Consider the following 16,123-nt stretch of genomic DNA (forward strand, 5'->3'; position numbering starts at 1 on the left):
TTGCAGTTTATTATGGCACTTCATAAACCGCTGTTCACACACAGTTCATCTTAGTCCGCCACCGGCAGGTTTACACACATAAACAATTCATGAGCCAAGTGGCACACCGGCCCACTTGCTCCAGGGTACAGCTTACGGCAAGGTAATAAAGTAGCAATGTTCATATCACAATGTCCATATAGCACCGGGTATTACCTTTGCCGGGTATAGCTGTCTCAGTCCGTTACTCTGCCACCACTGTGGCTCTGCGGCTTCCCAGGTAGGGGTCTCCAGCCGTCGTTCCGTCTAAGGCTACTGGTATGTCTCCACTCACATCCAGCCTGCGCCTTTCAGGACTCTTCCACAAGCCGGCTTTCAGTCAAAGGCCACTGACATCCATGCATCGGATCCAGGCTTGGCCTTTCAGGCTGCCAGGCTTCACTCTCGGCCTCACTAGGCCTCTCACAAACGGTATCACGGTATCCCACACACATGGGGAACAAGCCTCATGCCTCACACCGAACACACCTGTCTCAAATTAAGCAGGTTTATATATGCTGTGCACAGACAGCCACATAACGACAGGACCTTGCTGATGTCACAGTCATGTGATCAGTCAGCTGTGTGTATAGGTCCTGTGTGCTGTCCCAGTCATGTATACAGAGCTTTACTGTGCATGCAGGACCTGGGTGATGTCACAGTCATGTGACCAGTCAGATAAAGGGGAAGGTACATGGTCCGGTAAGCACATCCTGGACCATTTACAGTAATGCTAGCAACCTGCTGCATTACAATATATATATATATATATATATATATATATATATATATATTTACAGTACAGACCAAAAGTTTGGACACACCTTCTCATTTAAAGATTTTTCTGTATTTTCATGACTTTGAAAATTGTACATTCTCACTGAAGGCAACAAAACTATGAATTAACACATGTGGAATTATATACTTAACAAAAAAGTGTGAAACCACTGAAAATATATCTTATATTCTAGGTTCTTCAAAGTAGCCACCTTTTGCTTTGATGACTGCTTTGCACACTCTTGGCATTCTCTTGATGAGCTTCAAGAGGTAGTCACCGGAAATGGTTTTCACTTCACAGGTCTGCCCTGTCAGGTTTAATAAGTGGGATTTCTTGCCTTATAAATGGGGTTGGGGCCATCAGTTGTGTTGTGCAGAAGTCTGGTGGATACACAGCTGATAGTCCTACTGAATAGACTGTTAGCTGCTTTTTTCTTGCCATAATACAAATTCTAAGTAAAGAAAAACGAGTGGCCATCATTACTTTAAGAAATGAAGGTCAGTCAGTCCGAAAAATTGGGCAAACTTTGAAAGTGTCCCCAAGTGCAGTTGCAAAAACCATCAAGCGCTACAAAGAAACTGGCTCACATGAGAACCGCCCCAGGAAAGGAAGACCAAGAGTCACCTCTGCTTCTGAGGATAAGTTTATCCGAGTCACCAGCCTCAGAAATCGCAGGTTAACAGCAGCTCAGATTAGAGACCAGGTCAATGCCACACAGAGTTCTAGCAGCAGACACATCTCTACAACAACTGTTAAGAGGAGACTTTGTGCAGCAGGCCTTCATGGTAAAATAGCTGCTAGGAAACCACTGCTAAGGACAGGCAAAAAGCAGCAGACACTTGTTTGGGCTAAAGAACACAAGGAATGGACCTTAGACCAGTGGAAATCTGTGCTTTGGTCTGATGAGTCCAAATTTAAGAAAAGGTGAACGGACGGACTCTACATGCCTGGTTCCCACCGTGAAGCATGGAGGAGGAGGTGTGGGGGTGCTTTGCTGGTGACACTGTTGGGAATTTATTCAAAATTGAAGGCATACTGAACCAGCTTGGCTACCACAGCATCTTGCAGCAGCATGCTATTCCATCCGGTTTGCGTTTAGTTATACCATCATTTATTTTTCAACAGGACAATGACCCCAAACACAACTCCAGGCTGTGTAAGGGCTATTTGACCAAGAGGGAGAGTGATGGGGTGCTACGCCAGATGACCTGGCCTCCACAGTCACCAGACCTGAACCCAATCGAGATGGTTGGGGTAAGCTGGACCGCAGAGTGAAGGCAAAAGGGCCAACAAGTGCTAAGCATCTCTGGGAACTCCTTCAAGATTGTTGGAAGACCATTTCCGGTGCCTACCTCTTGAAGCTCATCAAGAGAATGCCAAGAGTGTGCAAAGCAGTCATCAAAGCAAAAGGTGGCTACTTTGAAGAACCTAGAATATAAGACATATTTTCAGTGGTTTCACACTTTTTTGTTAAGTATATAATTCCACATGTGTTAATACATAGTTTTGATGCCTTCAGTGTGAATGTACAATTTTCATAGTCATGAAAATACAGAAAAATCTTTAAATGAGAAGGTGTGTCCAAACTTTTGGTCTGTACTGTATATACAGTTATATGTAAAAGTTTGGGCACCCCTATTAATCTTAAGCTTAATGTTTTATAAAAATTGGTGTTTTTGCAACAGCTATTTCAGTTTGATATATGTAATAACTGTTGGACACAGTAATGTTTCTGCCTTGAAATGAGGTTTATTGTACTAACAGAAAATGTGCAATCTGCATTCAAACAAAATTTGACATGTGCATAAGTATGGGCATCCTTATCATTTTCTTGTTTTAAATACTCCTACCTACTTTTTACTGACTTACTAAAGCACTTTTTTGGTTTTGTAACCTCATTGAGCTTTGAACTTCATAGCCAGGTGTATGCAATCATGAGAAAAGCTACTTAAAGTGGCCACTTGCAAGTTGTTCTCCTGTTTGAATCTCATGTGAAGAGTGGCATCATGGGCTCCTCAAAACAACTGTCAAATGATCTGAAAACAAAGATTATTCAACATAGTTGTTGAGGGGAAGGATACAAAAAGCTGTCTCAGAGATTTAACCTGTCAGTTTCCACTGTGAGGAACATAGTAAGGAAATGGAAGAACACAGGGACAGTTCTTGTTAAGGCCAGAAGTGGCAGGCCAAGAAAAACATCAGAAAGGCAGAGAAGAAGAATGGTGAGATCAGTCAAGGACAATCCTCAGACCACCTCCAGAGAGCTGCAGCATCAACTTGCTGCAGATGGTGTCACTGTGCATCGGTCAACTATACAACGCACATTTGCACAAGGAGAAGCTGTATGGGAGAGTGATGCGAAAGAAGCCGTTTCTGCAAGCACGCCACAAACAGAGTCGGCTGAGGTATGCAAAAGCACATTTGGAGAAGCCAATTTCTTTTTGAAAGAAGGTCCTGTGGACTGATGAAACCAAGATTGAGTTGTTTGGTCATACAAAAAGGCGTTATGCATGGCGGCAAAAAAACACAGCATCCCAAGAAAAACACTTGCTACCCACAGTAAAATTTGGTGGAGGTTCCATCATGCTTTGGGGCTGTGTGGCCAATGCCGGCACCGGGAATCTTGTTAAAGTTGAGGGACGCATGGATTCCACTCAGTATCAGCAGATTCTTGACAATAATGTTCAAGAATCAGTGATAAAGTTGAAGTTACGCAGGGGATGGATCTTTCAGCAAGACAATGATCCAAAACACCGCTCCAAATCTACTCAGGCATTCATGCAGAGGAACAATTACAATGTTCTGGAATGGCTATCCCAGACCTGAATATCATTGAACATCTGTGGGATCATTTGAAGAGGGCTGTCCATGCTCGGCGACCATCAAACTTAACTGAACTGGAATTGTTTTGTAAAGAGGAATGGTCAAAAATACCTTCATCCAGGATCCAGGAACTCATTAAAAGCTACAGGAAGCGACTAGAGGCTGTTATTTTTGCAAAAGGAGGATCTACTAAATATTAATGTCACTTTTCTGGTGAGGTGCCCATACTTATGCACCTGTCAAATTTTGTTTGAATGCAGATTGCACATTTTCTGTTAGTACAATAAACCTCATTTCAAGGCAGAAACATTACTGTGTCCAACAGTTATTACATATATCAAACTGAAATAGCTGTTGCAAAAACACTAATTTTTATAAAACAATAAGCTTAAGATTAATAGGGGTGCCCAAACTTTTTCATATAACTGTATATATATATATATATATATATATATATATATACTGCTCAAAAAAAATAAAGGGAACACTTAAACAACAGAGTATAACTCCAAGTAAATAAAAATCCTGTGAAATCAAACTGTCCACTTAGGAAGCAACACTGATTGACAATCAATTTCACATGCTGTTGTGCAAATGGAATAGACAATAGATGGAAATTATTGTCAATTATCAAGACACACTCAATAAAGGAGTGGCTCTGCAGGTGGGGACCACAGACCACATCTCAGTACCAATGCTTTCTGGCTGATGTTTTGGTCACTTTTGAATGTTGGTTGCACTTTCACACTCGTGGTAGCTTGAGACGGACTCTACAACCCACAGAAGTTGCTCAGGTAGTGCAGCTCATTCAGGATGGCACATCAATGTGAGCTGTGGCAAGGTGGTTTGCTGTCTGTCAGCGTAGTGTCCAGAGGCTGGAGGCGCTACCAGGAGACAGGCCAGTACACCAGGAGACGTGGAGGGGGCCGTAGGAGGGCAACAGTCCAGCAGCGGGACCGCTACCTCCACCTTTGTGCAAGGAGGAACACTGCCAGAGCCCTGCAAAATAACCTCCAACAGGCCACAAATGTGCATGTGTCTACACAAACGGTTAGAAACCGACTCCATGATGGTAGTATGAGGGCCCGACGTCCACAGATAGGGGTTGTGCTCACAGCCCAACACCGTGCAGGACACTTGGCATTTGCCACAGAACACCTGGATTGGCAAAGTCGCCACTGGCGCCCTGTGCTCTTCACAGATGAAAGCAGGTTCACACTGAGCACATGTGACAGACATGAAAGAGTCTGGAGATGCCGTGGAGAGCAATCTGCTGCCTGCAACATCCTTCAGCATGACCGGTTTGGCAGTGGGTCAGTAATGGTGTGGGGTGGCAATTCTTTGGAGGGCCGCACAGCCCTCCATGTGCTCGCCAGAGATAGCCTGACTGCCATTAGGTACCGAGATGAGATCCTCAGACCCCTTGTGAGACCATATGCTGCTGTTGTTGGCCCTGGGTTCCTCCTAATGCAGGACAATGCCAGACCTCATGTGGCTGGAATGTGTCAGCAGTTCCTGCAAGATGAAGGCATTGAAGCTATGGACTGGCCCGCCCGTTCCCCAGACCTGAATCCAATTGAGCACATCTGGGACATAATGTCTCACTCCATCCACCCACGTCACGTTGCACCATAGACTGTCCAGGAGTTGGCGGATGCTTTAGTCCAGGTCTGGGAGGAGATCCCACATGAGACCATCCGCAACCTCATCATGAGCATGCCCAGGCATTGTAGGGAGGTCATACAGGCACGTGGAGGCTACACACAATACTGAGCCTCATTTTGACTTCTTTTAAGGACATTACATCAAAGTTGGATCAGCCTGTAGTGTGTTTTTCCACTTTAATTTTGCGGTGACTCTAAATCCTGGCCTTCATTGTTTAATAAATTTGATTTCCATTGATGATTTGTGTGTGATTTTGTTGTCAGCACATTCAACTTTGTACAGAACAAAGTATTCAATGAGAATATTTCATTCATTCAGATCTAGGATGTGTTATATATATATACAGGGTGGGCCATTTATATGGATACACCTAAATTAAATGGGAATGGTTGGTGATATCAACTTCCTGTTTGTGGTACATTAGTATGTGGGAGGGGGGAAACTTTTCTAGATGGGTGGTGACCATGGCAGCCATTTTGAAGTCAGCCATTTTGGATCCAACTTTATGTTTTTCAATGGCAAGAGGGTCATGTGACACATCAAACTTATTGAGAATTTCATAAGAAAAACAATGGTGCGCTTGGTTTTAACGTAACTTTACTCTTTCATCAGTTGTTTACAAGTTTATGACCATTTATAAAATGTGTTCAAAGTGCTGCCCATTGTGTTGGATTGTCAATGTAACCCTCTTCTCCCACTCTTGACACACTGATAGCAACACCGCAGAAGAAATGCTAGCACAGGCTTCCAGTATCCATAGTTTCAGATGCTGCACATCTCGTATCTTGATGGTATGGTGTGGTATATGGGGTACAAAGATAGTGGGGCCATTCTTCATCAATGGAAACCTCAATGTCACTGGATATCTGAAATTGCTACATGATGATGTGTTGCCCTCTTTATGCACTGAAGATGGCACGTTCCCTACGTTTTTCCAACAAGATGTTCTGTCTAGATCTATCTCAGGCTCTGCCTATATAATTACAATTCTTTGATGCCATTTTGGATATTTTAATGCATATCTAATAAAAGTTAATTTTTTCAGTGGGCTATTTTTGTCATATTGATTCCAGATCCTTTTTAATCAGTGAAAATTTTTATGGTCTTTTCTCAGAGAGCATTGCTCACAGGATTCTCTGGAGAGGAGGTCTTTAGGCTGCTCTGTACGATTACTCTAAGACATGCCCCCTTGGTAAAGACCACATGAATTTGCACTAATTAAAAAAGTCCATAGCTCTGAAACCATATGGGGGATTTTAAAAAACAAAAAGCAGAATACTCATGGAAGCAGTGAGAATAAAATAAGGGCAAAAACTGGTCACTTTGACCTGGTGATAGGTCCTCTTTAACTGTAATGGTTGATGTTTTTAGCTCATAACTTATATGAGGATCACTAAAGGCTCATTTACACAGCCTAATTTCTACCCATAAACGAGCGCAGTTTGACTATTTACAAATATTGGCCTTTGTTTAATCGCATGTTACCAGAGGCCTACACAGCTGCATTGGGAAAAATTCTGAATATGATCATCCCCTACAGCATGCATATTAATTTAATTGCTCACAAGATTGATCCAATAAGACCACAAATTAGTGAATTTAAAGGGGTTTACCCATCTCAGACTTTTATGACATATCCATGGGATATGCAATCTTTGTGAAACATCGAGGACACTTGTTTGGCTTTTTTTGGAACTCACATAGAAGTGAATAGAGAAAACCATGTATTCATGGCCACCTCCCAATCCCCCGGAGTACGGAGCACCATCAGTAATCCGTCGTGAGAGCGGCACAGGTCACAGAGAGTCCTACCTCTTCATGTCTTACATGCCTATGTGAATAAATATATACAGTATGTGTGTGTGTATATATGTACATATATATATATATATATATATATATATATATATATATATATATATATATTAGTGGGAATGCTACTCATTTGGGTGCGTGGTGAGGGAGCACAGGAATAGTTTCCATTTTAATGTCCAGGCTGGTTTATTGGTGTTTCATAAACCATGCCACTAATAAAGGAAATAAACAGCCTTTCAGTGTAGGAAAAGGAAAGTAAACAGTTCAAATTAGAGACAGGCCAAGACACACAGACTCAAAAGCATCCAGTATAACAGCTAAATCTGGCGATATCACACAGGAGTTCTTAGTTCCACACACAGACCATGTGTCAAATAAACAGGCTCCATTTTATAATGTGAACCACACAAAGTATCTCGCCTACAATACGCCAAACAGCACAGAGACAAGCCTCAAAACTTCTAGAACAAGGTAATTTGGATTGATGAGACCAAAATTGAACTTTTTGGCCACAACCATAAACGTTACATTTGGAGAGAGGTCAACAAGGCCTATGATGAAAGGAACACCATTCCTACAGTAAAGTACGGAGGTGGATCGCTGATGTTTTGGGGATGTGTGAGCTACAGGCACAGGAAACTTGGTAAAAGTTGAAGGAAAGATGAATGCAGCACGTTATCAGCAAATACTGGAGGCAAATTTGCACTTATCAGCCTGGAAGCTGCGCATGGGACGTACTTGGACGTTCCAGCATGACGATGATCCAAAAACACAAGGCCAAGTCGACCTGTCATTGGTTACAGCATAACAAAGTGAAGGTTCTGGAGTGGCCATCTTAGTCTCCTGACCTCAATATCATTGAGCCACTCTGGGGAGATCCCAAGTGCGCAGTTCATGCTAGACAGCCCAGAAATTTACAGGGACTGGAGGCTTTTTGCCAAGAAGAATGAGCAGCTTTACTATCTGAGAAAATAAAGAACCTCATCCACATCTACCACAAAAGACTTCAAGCTGTCATTAATGTTAGAAGGGGCAATACACGGTATTAAGAACTGGGGTATGTGAACTTTTGATCAGGGTCATTTGGATGTTTTTGGTTGTCATTAAAATTTAAAGGGAATCTGTCACCCCCTGGGACTTTTCAGACCGCTAATATGGGCATACAGGTGATAGAAATGTGAATCTATGCTTACCTTTATAGCCCATATTAGCGGTCTGGTTGCTGTGTAATAGCTTTTTTATTAAATTATTTCTGCTAAGCTTCGCGTCCCCCAGACGCCAAGAAATGCCCGCCTACTAGCCCTATTTCCATACTTTCCCCACCTCACCTGCACATCACAGGGCCCTGAATATATATATTCCAATATTTTATTTGATGGATAATTGACTCCAGAAAACTAAAAACACAAGAGCTGGCTCAGTGGCTAATATGCTTAGCTCAATAAAATGACCTCCAGCTCATCAAACCATAACCGACTGACATTCCAACAGCAAAGAGTATTTTATTCACCATTCCCTATTTTATTCTGTTACTGAAAGCTATAAAAGTTGTTTTCTTTTTAACTGGCTATCCTAGCACCAAACTTTACTTTTCTTCTCTAAATGAAGGATCTTGTAATACTTATTCATTATTGCATTGTAAATCACACAAGCCTGCTCGTTTAGATTATGTCACAGTGAGCCCCGTCTTAATGCCAGTCTCTTGTACCCACGTTATTCTGGCTCATTAAGCAGACTGCTAAAGACGCCATTGTTTTCTGCATAGTGATGTTCCATTTACAGGTGTTTACTGACGATAAAGCAGGACTTCATGCCCGTGATCAGTGCAGGGGAGCGCTGCCAAGTTACACATGTTTAGCATTCCCCGGGACACTATTTGGCAGATGTAATTGAAATCTGTGCAGAGAAACAAGGATTAAGTCAACAGCACACAATGCCCTTTCATATTTAACTGTTTCTATTGCTATTATGGTTCTTTTGACTGTAGAAAAGATAGGGCAAAAGAGTACAAAGCCCATATGGCCTTATTGACCGATACAGAGAGGCGAACGCAGCAATGTAGATGAATGTGTACTTTACTGCAGTGCTAGGAAAATGCTGGCATGTTGACAGATTGATTTATGGACGATATCGACAAGAGAGCAGGGAATATTCATCAACCATTGGGGGATGCTGTATACATTAAACTACCTGTTAAAATCGTCACTCTATATCTGAACCCTTTAGGCCATTATTAGGACACAATGAAATAGTTTTGTTATATTGTCATCGTTAGTCATTATTTGCATAGACATTCGTAAAAGTGACGTTCTCTCGCAGATGGGCCTTTTGTAGTCAGAATTTCACATGCTCTTTGCTAGTGCCACCTACAGGATGGAAGACTCATTACAACATAGTGCAGTATTTAAAATTAAATGTTCTTTATTTTTTATTTACTTCTTTATATTTAAAAATGACAGGATTTGTTACATTGATATAATCATATTCTGAGGCTTAAGGGGAACCTGTCGTAAACTTTTACCTCCAACCGTTAATATGATTGTGTAGCCCTTTAAAGCCAGTTGATCCCTTTAGGATTTCAAAGCGCTGCTCCAGCAGTGAGAAATAGCGTTTTTGAAGTTGTCTGGAAGGGCCATGATGGGGCACTTCTAGCTTCTCTGCCTCGCGCTGTATTCCCTACCTAGTAGCACCCTCCCCTGGATGAGTGACAGGTCATTTGCTGGGGTACACGGCCTCAGCCTGAAATGAGCACAAAAATAATGGGCTGAATTCTACATATACTTTTACTTAAAGCGTTTTAAGATTGTACTAATGAACATTCACTTCTGGTCTGCTTATGTTTGCTAGGAAAGCACATACTGCGCTGGAAAGATCTACCAGACACTGATGAAAAACGTGATGGCTTATTAAACCTGTGTGAGGATGAGCATGAGGTTTACCTTAGATGAAGTTGTATTTCTCTACAGAAGACTGCGATACTCCATATTTTTATTACTTTTTATTTATACAGCATGACCATATTTTGCAGCAGTTTACATTTCCAAAAATATTTGCAAAACAGAAAAAAAAAATAAATAAAGACGAAAAGGAGGTGAATTTTTATGCCGGCAGAGTCTTATAAACACCAATACACTGGAATTTGAGTTATTTCTGCAAAAGCAAAACTATGGCGAAAAAGTCAGGAATCATTTTACACGTTCCATTTACTTTTTATTTTGAATTAAAACTCACCTCTCTTGCAGGTTTTATGGATGGACTAAAGTCATCTTTAAAAAATGCCTTTTATGATGCTGCAGTACATGCCTACCACAGACCTCTCTCTAGTGAAGGGTATGGCTGTAGATATCAGAATAACAGAACATTTTATATGTGGATATATTATATAACATAATATATTTTCCTAAAATTGTTTGCAAAATTATTTTTTTATATTGTTTTATATGTCATACTAGTGTACTGTATAGATCAGTAATTTTTGTAAGAAACGACTAATTGTACAATTGAGTGAAATATTTGGTTGAATGGTATAAAACGATAGATTATTCTGGAAATGTAAGGCTCTGCATCCTATGTTTTGAAAGTAGATGTGAAAACAGCTTTAACATAGAGGCCCTGATTCATCAAGACTGGTGATGTTATCATGGGCATTGTGGAGTCAGACACTCCTGATCTGCTGCATTTGACAAGTGGCCTGCGCCTCTGTGTGCCACACAATAAATGTTACTCCAGTTCCTGACTGGAGTAAGATGTTTTTGGCATATGGAATGCCACAGCTCTTCATGAATTAGATGAGCTGTGGAGTCATGCCTCCTCCGTGTCCCTGTCCCAGAACGAGCAGAGCTAGGAGAAAATGAATTGAAAACACCAAAAGTCGCTAAATTTTTACGCAACTCTGAATTACGACAAAATTTAGCATCTTTTCAAAGCAATTTACTCCAGAATTCTGGCAAAATTGCTGTGATGAATCGGGGCCATAGACTTACAAAAGAAAGGGCTCAGCACTTAAATGGAAAATTCAGTTGAAATAATCGTTATAGATTGAGGTAAGATAACATTGGTGAAGTCGTAATCTCGCAACGTAGATTAAAAAGGCTCTATTTAGTATTCAAACCCCTCATTTATAGACTACTCCAATTTGAAATTGGAAGACCAATTGCTGACCAGTGACATCCCAGATGTTCCCAAGGACATTGCAGACAATGGTAGCACGTGTAGGCCACACAGCTTGTTCACAGCTTGACCAACATTCGGCCTGGCATTGGGACTCTTTTGAGAAATGGCCGTACCACTGGTTCCACGATTGATCCATTCTATATTGCGAGTAAAATTGGATTTTCCATACTAAGTGAAAGGTGTCAGTGTCTACACAAACCATCAGAAGGTATTTAATGATATTAGGCTGCAAGTCAGACGACCAGCTTGATGATTTGCGTGCCCGTTTAGTCTAACAGTACATTCCTCAGACAACCATTAATAACCTCACTGATACATGTCAAGGCATGTAAGTTTGTGTATTTCTTAGCGTGACGCTCATACTCAATACCATATAAATCAAGATGTTTTGAACTTTTTCTTTCCATTTTCTTGACATTTACATAACACAGAGACCTCATTCAGTTGTCCCATTTTCTCACTCACGACAAGAACGGACTGATTATTTTGATCAGAGTGTGGTCCAAGTGTCATTAGTTTTTTTCGTACGTGGGAAAAAAAAAGTTTCTCTGCCTTCTCCTTTCTGATAGTCCGTGAAAATGGTACCACACTTGGATATCAATCAAGTGCAGTCCGAATATTTCATGGACCCCTTGACTTGCATTGCCTATTTTGATCTGACCCTCGGATCAAAATCTGACATGTCTTTGCGATTTTCCATGGATTGAAAAATCCTGGACATGTGAATGGCCCCATAGACATGGAAACCTCGGCTAGCACTTGAACGAGAATACCTGATATCTGAATGAGAACTTACATGTCTATCGATCCTGTGATTTTCATAATTCCACGACTTTTCCTTCTTGGTGTCGCTATTTCAGTATTGATGAGTGTATATCTCACATAATGAATGATCTAAACAAAGGGCGTTCTTAGGAACGCCCGCTCACAATAATCGTGCAGTCTAGACAAGCTGCTGATCACTGGAAGAGCAAGCATTTTGCACTGCACAAAAGATCGTCATTCTCAGTAGCACATAGTCCTATGTAAACAGGACTTGCGCTGCCGAGGTCAATGGCAGCCTATGTGCACAGAATCATTTGTTGTTTGTTCAGCGCACATCTGAAGAGTGGTCCGTCTGTGCAACTGGCTATTAGGAAGAAAAAATGGGGGTTCTAACACGTTGGAACCCCCACCCCCATTTTTTTCTTCCTGCTTGTTGCCCAGATGCCAGTCTGGAGTCCGTGCACTGCATTCCCACGATGGAGGCTTCCACTTTGCTGTGCTTGGTGAGCTGGACATTTCCCTTTTCCCTTTCCCTAGAGTTTTTTCTTCAATAACAGGTGTAGGGTTTGGTACTCACTCAGCTGCTTTTAAGGTAGGCACAGGAGTCAGTTTCTTAAAAGTGTCCAAGGCAGGTTTATTCAGGCCTCATAAACCGCACTTGCAAGGTAAACAAAAGACAGCCTTGTCCGGCACAAAGTAACAAAACAGGGAAATAACTAGTCCATACAATACTGCGGGTTCGCCCGCTCACAGACAGTGTCTTGTAGCACAGACACGCTGGAGGTCTACACACCTCCTGCCACAGACACTGAATGAGACAGCTGGTCTCCATTTTATACACACACCCTGTGGTGGGGATATGTGAGCAGCCAATCCCCGTCTCTTATGACTGCTCATAAAAATCGGCCCTGATATGCCCTATTAAGCCTCTCAGCACTATGTGTGCTGGAGCATGCTTTCCCGTTTTTACATTGTGGCGCCTCTGCAGGTCTAGTTGCCACAGAGGTACTGCATCTCATCCAGAGGTGTGGTACCCCACTCTCAGGTAAGGAGGGAGCACTACCCGGGACCCACACACCTACATCCAACACTACACCACTCCAGACCAGCAGGCAAGGCAAGATGCACTTGGTCTCTGCTGAGCCCTGTCCCTGGCTGGAAGGGGGGGGGAACCAAGAGAGAGGGAACCATGTAGTGGGTGTAGATGGAGGAAGAAGTTTAGGGGAGCACAGACAGGAAGGGAGGTTGCAGTATTTCATGTACTGTAACCACACTCCACACTCAATCGCCGAAAAGGTGGCCATATAGGACCAAGGGGACAGACCGGATGTCGCCCCACAAGGCCCGCCAGCCACTGGCTCGGGACACTGTGTGTGAGGCACAGGGCAGGAGGGCGAGAGCCAGCGCAGAGGGAGACGACCTGAAGAGATACACAGAAAGGGGTCTCGTTCAAGTGCTTCCAAGATACCTGAGAGTTGGCTGGATCATTTCCCCGGAGGACACATGACAACCTGGGTGGTTATAACCTGGCCATTGCAACTTGGAGCAGCTTAACAACTGTAAGTAAAGCCTGAAGACTGCACCCCACTGTGTCCTTGACTAATTGCTACGCCATCACCTGCCTCACACTACACCAGCAATATCCACCTCAAAAATCCACAATATACTGCCCTGGAGCTTAGATCTACCCGTGGAGAGCTGAACCAACTCTGCTGCGTCACCATCAGCCCCAGTGGATCTGCACCGCAGCGTCGGCCCCATATAGCCGCATACCACGGGTGGCGTCACAAACATTTTCCCCAAACACTTTATTTTCCCCAATTAACTGTTCTTTATTTGACGGCCCGGGGCCACGGACTGGGTCACTGTCAATGGCTACCGAGTACCCCACGGCCCCAGGGGGCGCGTCAACTTGACTTCACGAACAGGATGAACCGACCCGTTACCACGGGTCCCTTGCACCTATAGTCTGTGTTTAATACTGAATGCAGCGCCTTCCCCAGAAGAACGGGCGCCATTATGTGTGTGATAAATGACGAAAAGAAGCCTCCCATCGTGGGCCAGGTTTCAGAATGGCGCCAAAAATGGACCCCGCCCCATGCACCAGCGGCCATACACTTAGACTTGTCCAACAAGCTGGAGTGGAACCGCCCCCGAAAGGGGAGAGGAGGAGAAAAACTTTACAGACAGGGCGGGGCCACCGGCAGTGGGGTCAGAATACACCCGTCAGGCGCCATGGACGGAAGAAATAACCAGACTCCTGCCCGTGGTCTGCAGCCAGAAGATTCACCCCTTAACCTGGAGGGAGTCCTGGGCAAGCTACCCCTGGAGGATATGGGTTTCCTGCTTGCAGAGGTACAGGAGCTGGGCCGGCGGATTGAGGAAGCCCAGCAGGCCGTCGTTGCGCAGTGGAAGGACGAGCTGCTGGTAAAGCTAGCCCGACAGAGGTCCACGCTAAGTCCTACCACCAGCACCCCAACCCCGGCATAACCTGTCCTGAACCCGGAGGCGCCACTCAGTGCCGGAGCGGCCGTGAGAGCAGGCCACGGCAACACCCCTGCCCTGGGCGCCGACAACACTGTCACCCTCCTAGGCCCCCTGGAGGAACCATCTGCCCCTACACTCGGCTGGGTGCACGGGCGCGCCGAGTGGGACTGGTCCGCAAAGATTGAGGACCAGCAGGGAACCCCTCTAATGCCCGCGCCACTGGTTGCCTGTAAAGGAGGAGAAGAATACAGGTGGGACAACCCAGAGGGCAACCTTATGGGATTCATTCGGGAGACCCAAACAGAGGCCCTCAGGAGAAAGGAGTACTGTCAACGGGAACTCTGAAAACTGGCAGCGGAGCGTCAGGAGCGGTGGAAGGCAATGGAGGTTCGCAACATGCAGGCTAAGACCCAGGCCCGCAAACCAAGCCTGTCAAACCCAGTCCCCATGCCGAGGGAACCGTGGTCAAGTTTGACCTGGAAGGAGGATGGGGCTTCATTCGGGAGCCTCAAGTGGCCACGTATCTATTCGTGAACCGGCGCGACGTGGAGTCCCACCTACAGCAGGGACACCCAGGATGGGATCTTTACCTCGGTGACAGAATCACTTATACCCGTCACCGCGGAGAACGGGGGTGGTACGCCCTACATGTGCGCAGGGTGGTGGTGGAGGAGAACGTACCCCTGTCATCAGAAGCTGATGACCCGGCTGGGCCATCTAGTGGTGGGCCCATGTTCCCCCAGAGGGAGCACCACTGTTAAACTGAACTTATGATCAGAAAACTGTATATAGTTACTCGGAAGGGTATTAGCATAATCCTTGTGTGGAAAGTTTTGTGTGAAAAAAAGAAAAGAAAATGTGTTTAATAAAAAACAAAACAGTTTTTATAGTTACCCGGTTTTGTAAAAAAGACATTGTGGTTAAGGACAATGATTAACCCGAAAACTTTAATTGTAAAAAGTTAGCACTTCTTAATGTGCTTCCTCTTGGTTTTAAAACACCACTGAACAAAAACCCGTTTGGCGTGGCCGAAGACGTGGTCCAACAAGTGGATCAGCTATGCCCTGCAGCCACGCCCAGGGCCTACATTGGGGGTTTGTTGTGGACGGGTCCCCCCACTTTGCACTTACACCAGTAAGTAACGTTTAAGAAAAGTGCCTCACATAAAGGGAAGAAAAGTTATTTATGTACAGTTCTTCTATGTGGATGCATCCTAAAAATTTTGCATGTTTTAAATTTTTGTTTTTACTCTGTTCCAGCCCGCGGACGTGCTGTGTTTAACGGGGGGGGGGGGGGTGTGGCGCCCCTGCGGGTCCAGTTGCCACAGAGGTACTGCATCTCGTCCAGAGGTGTGGTACCCCACTCTCAGGTAAGGAGGGAGCACTACCCGGGACCCACACACCTACATCCAACACTACACCACTCCAGACCAGCAGGCGGGGCAAGATGCACTTGGTCACTGCTGAGCCCTGTCCCTGGCTGGAAGGGGGGGAACCAAAAGACAGGGAACCATGTAGTGGGTGTGGGTGGAGGAAGAAGTTTAGGGGAGCACAGACAGGAAGGGTATATAAGGAAGGCGGAAAGATCTAGAAGGAGTCT

At 44.2% G+C, this 16,123-nt stretch overlaps 1 protein-coding gene across 1 annotated transcript in view; it reads left to right on the forward strand.

The window, feature by feature from the left end:
• FAM72A (family with sequence similarity 72 member A) overlaps positions 1–10,768 on the forward strand; it is a 63,735-nt gene extending 52,967 nt beyond the window's left edge. Inside the window, exon 5 of the mRNA XM_073670690.1 lies at positions 9,947–10,768. Within this exon, the coding sequence (XP_073526791.1) occupies positions 9,947–10,047 (101 nt within the window). The 3' untranslated portion in view covers positions 10,048–10,768. The remainder of the gene's footprint in view (positions 1–9,946) is intronic.
• Positions 10,769–16,123: the final 5,355 nt, after the last annotated feature.

Source organism: Phyllobates terribilis, unplaced genomic scaffold (assembly GCF_046119375.1).
Source record: "Phyllobates terribilis strain yellow unplaced genomic scaffold, ASM4611937v1 Scaffold_2__4_contigs__length_985480577, whole genome shotgun sequence".
Taxonomy (NCBI): Eukaryota; Metazoa; Chordata; class Amphibia; order Anura; family Dendrobatidae; genus Phyllobates; species Phyllobates terribilis.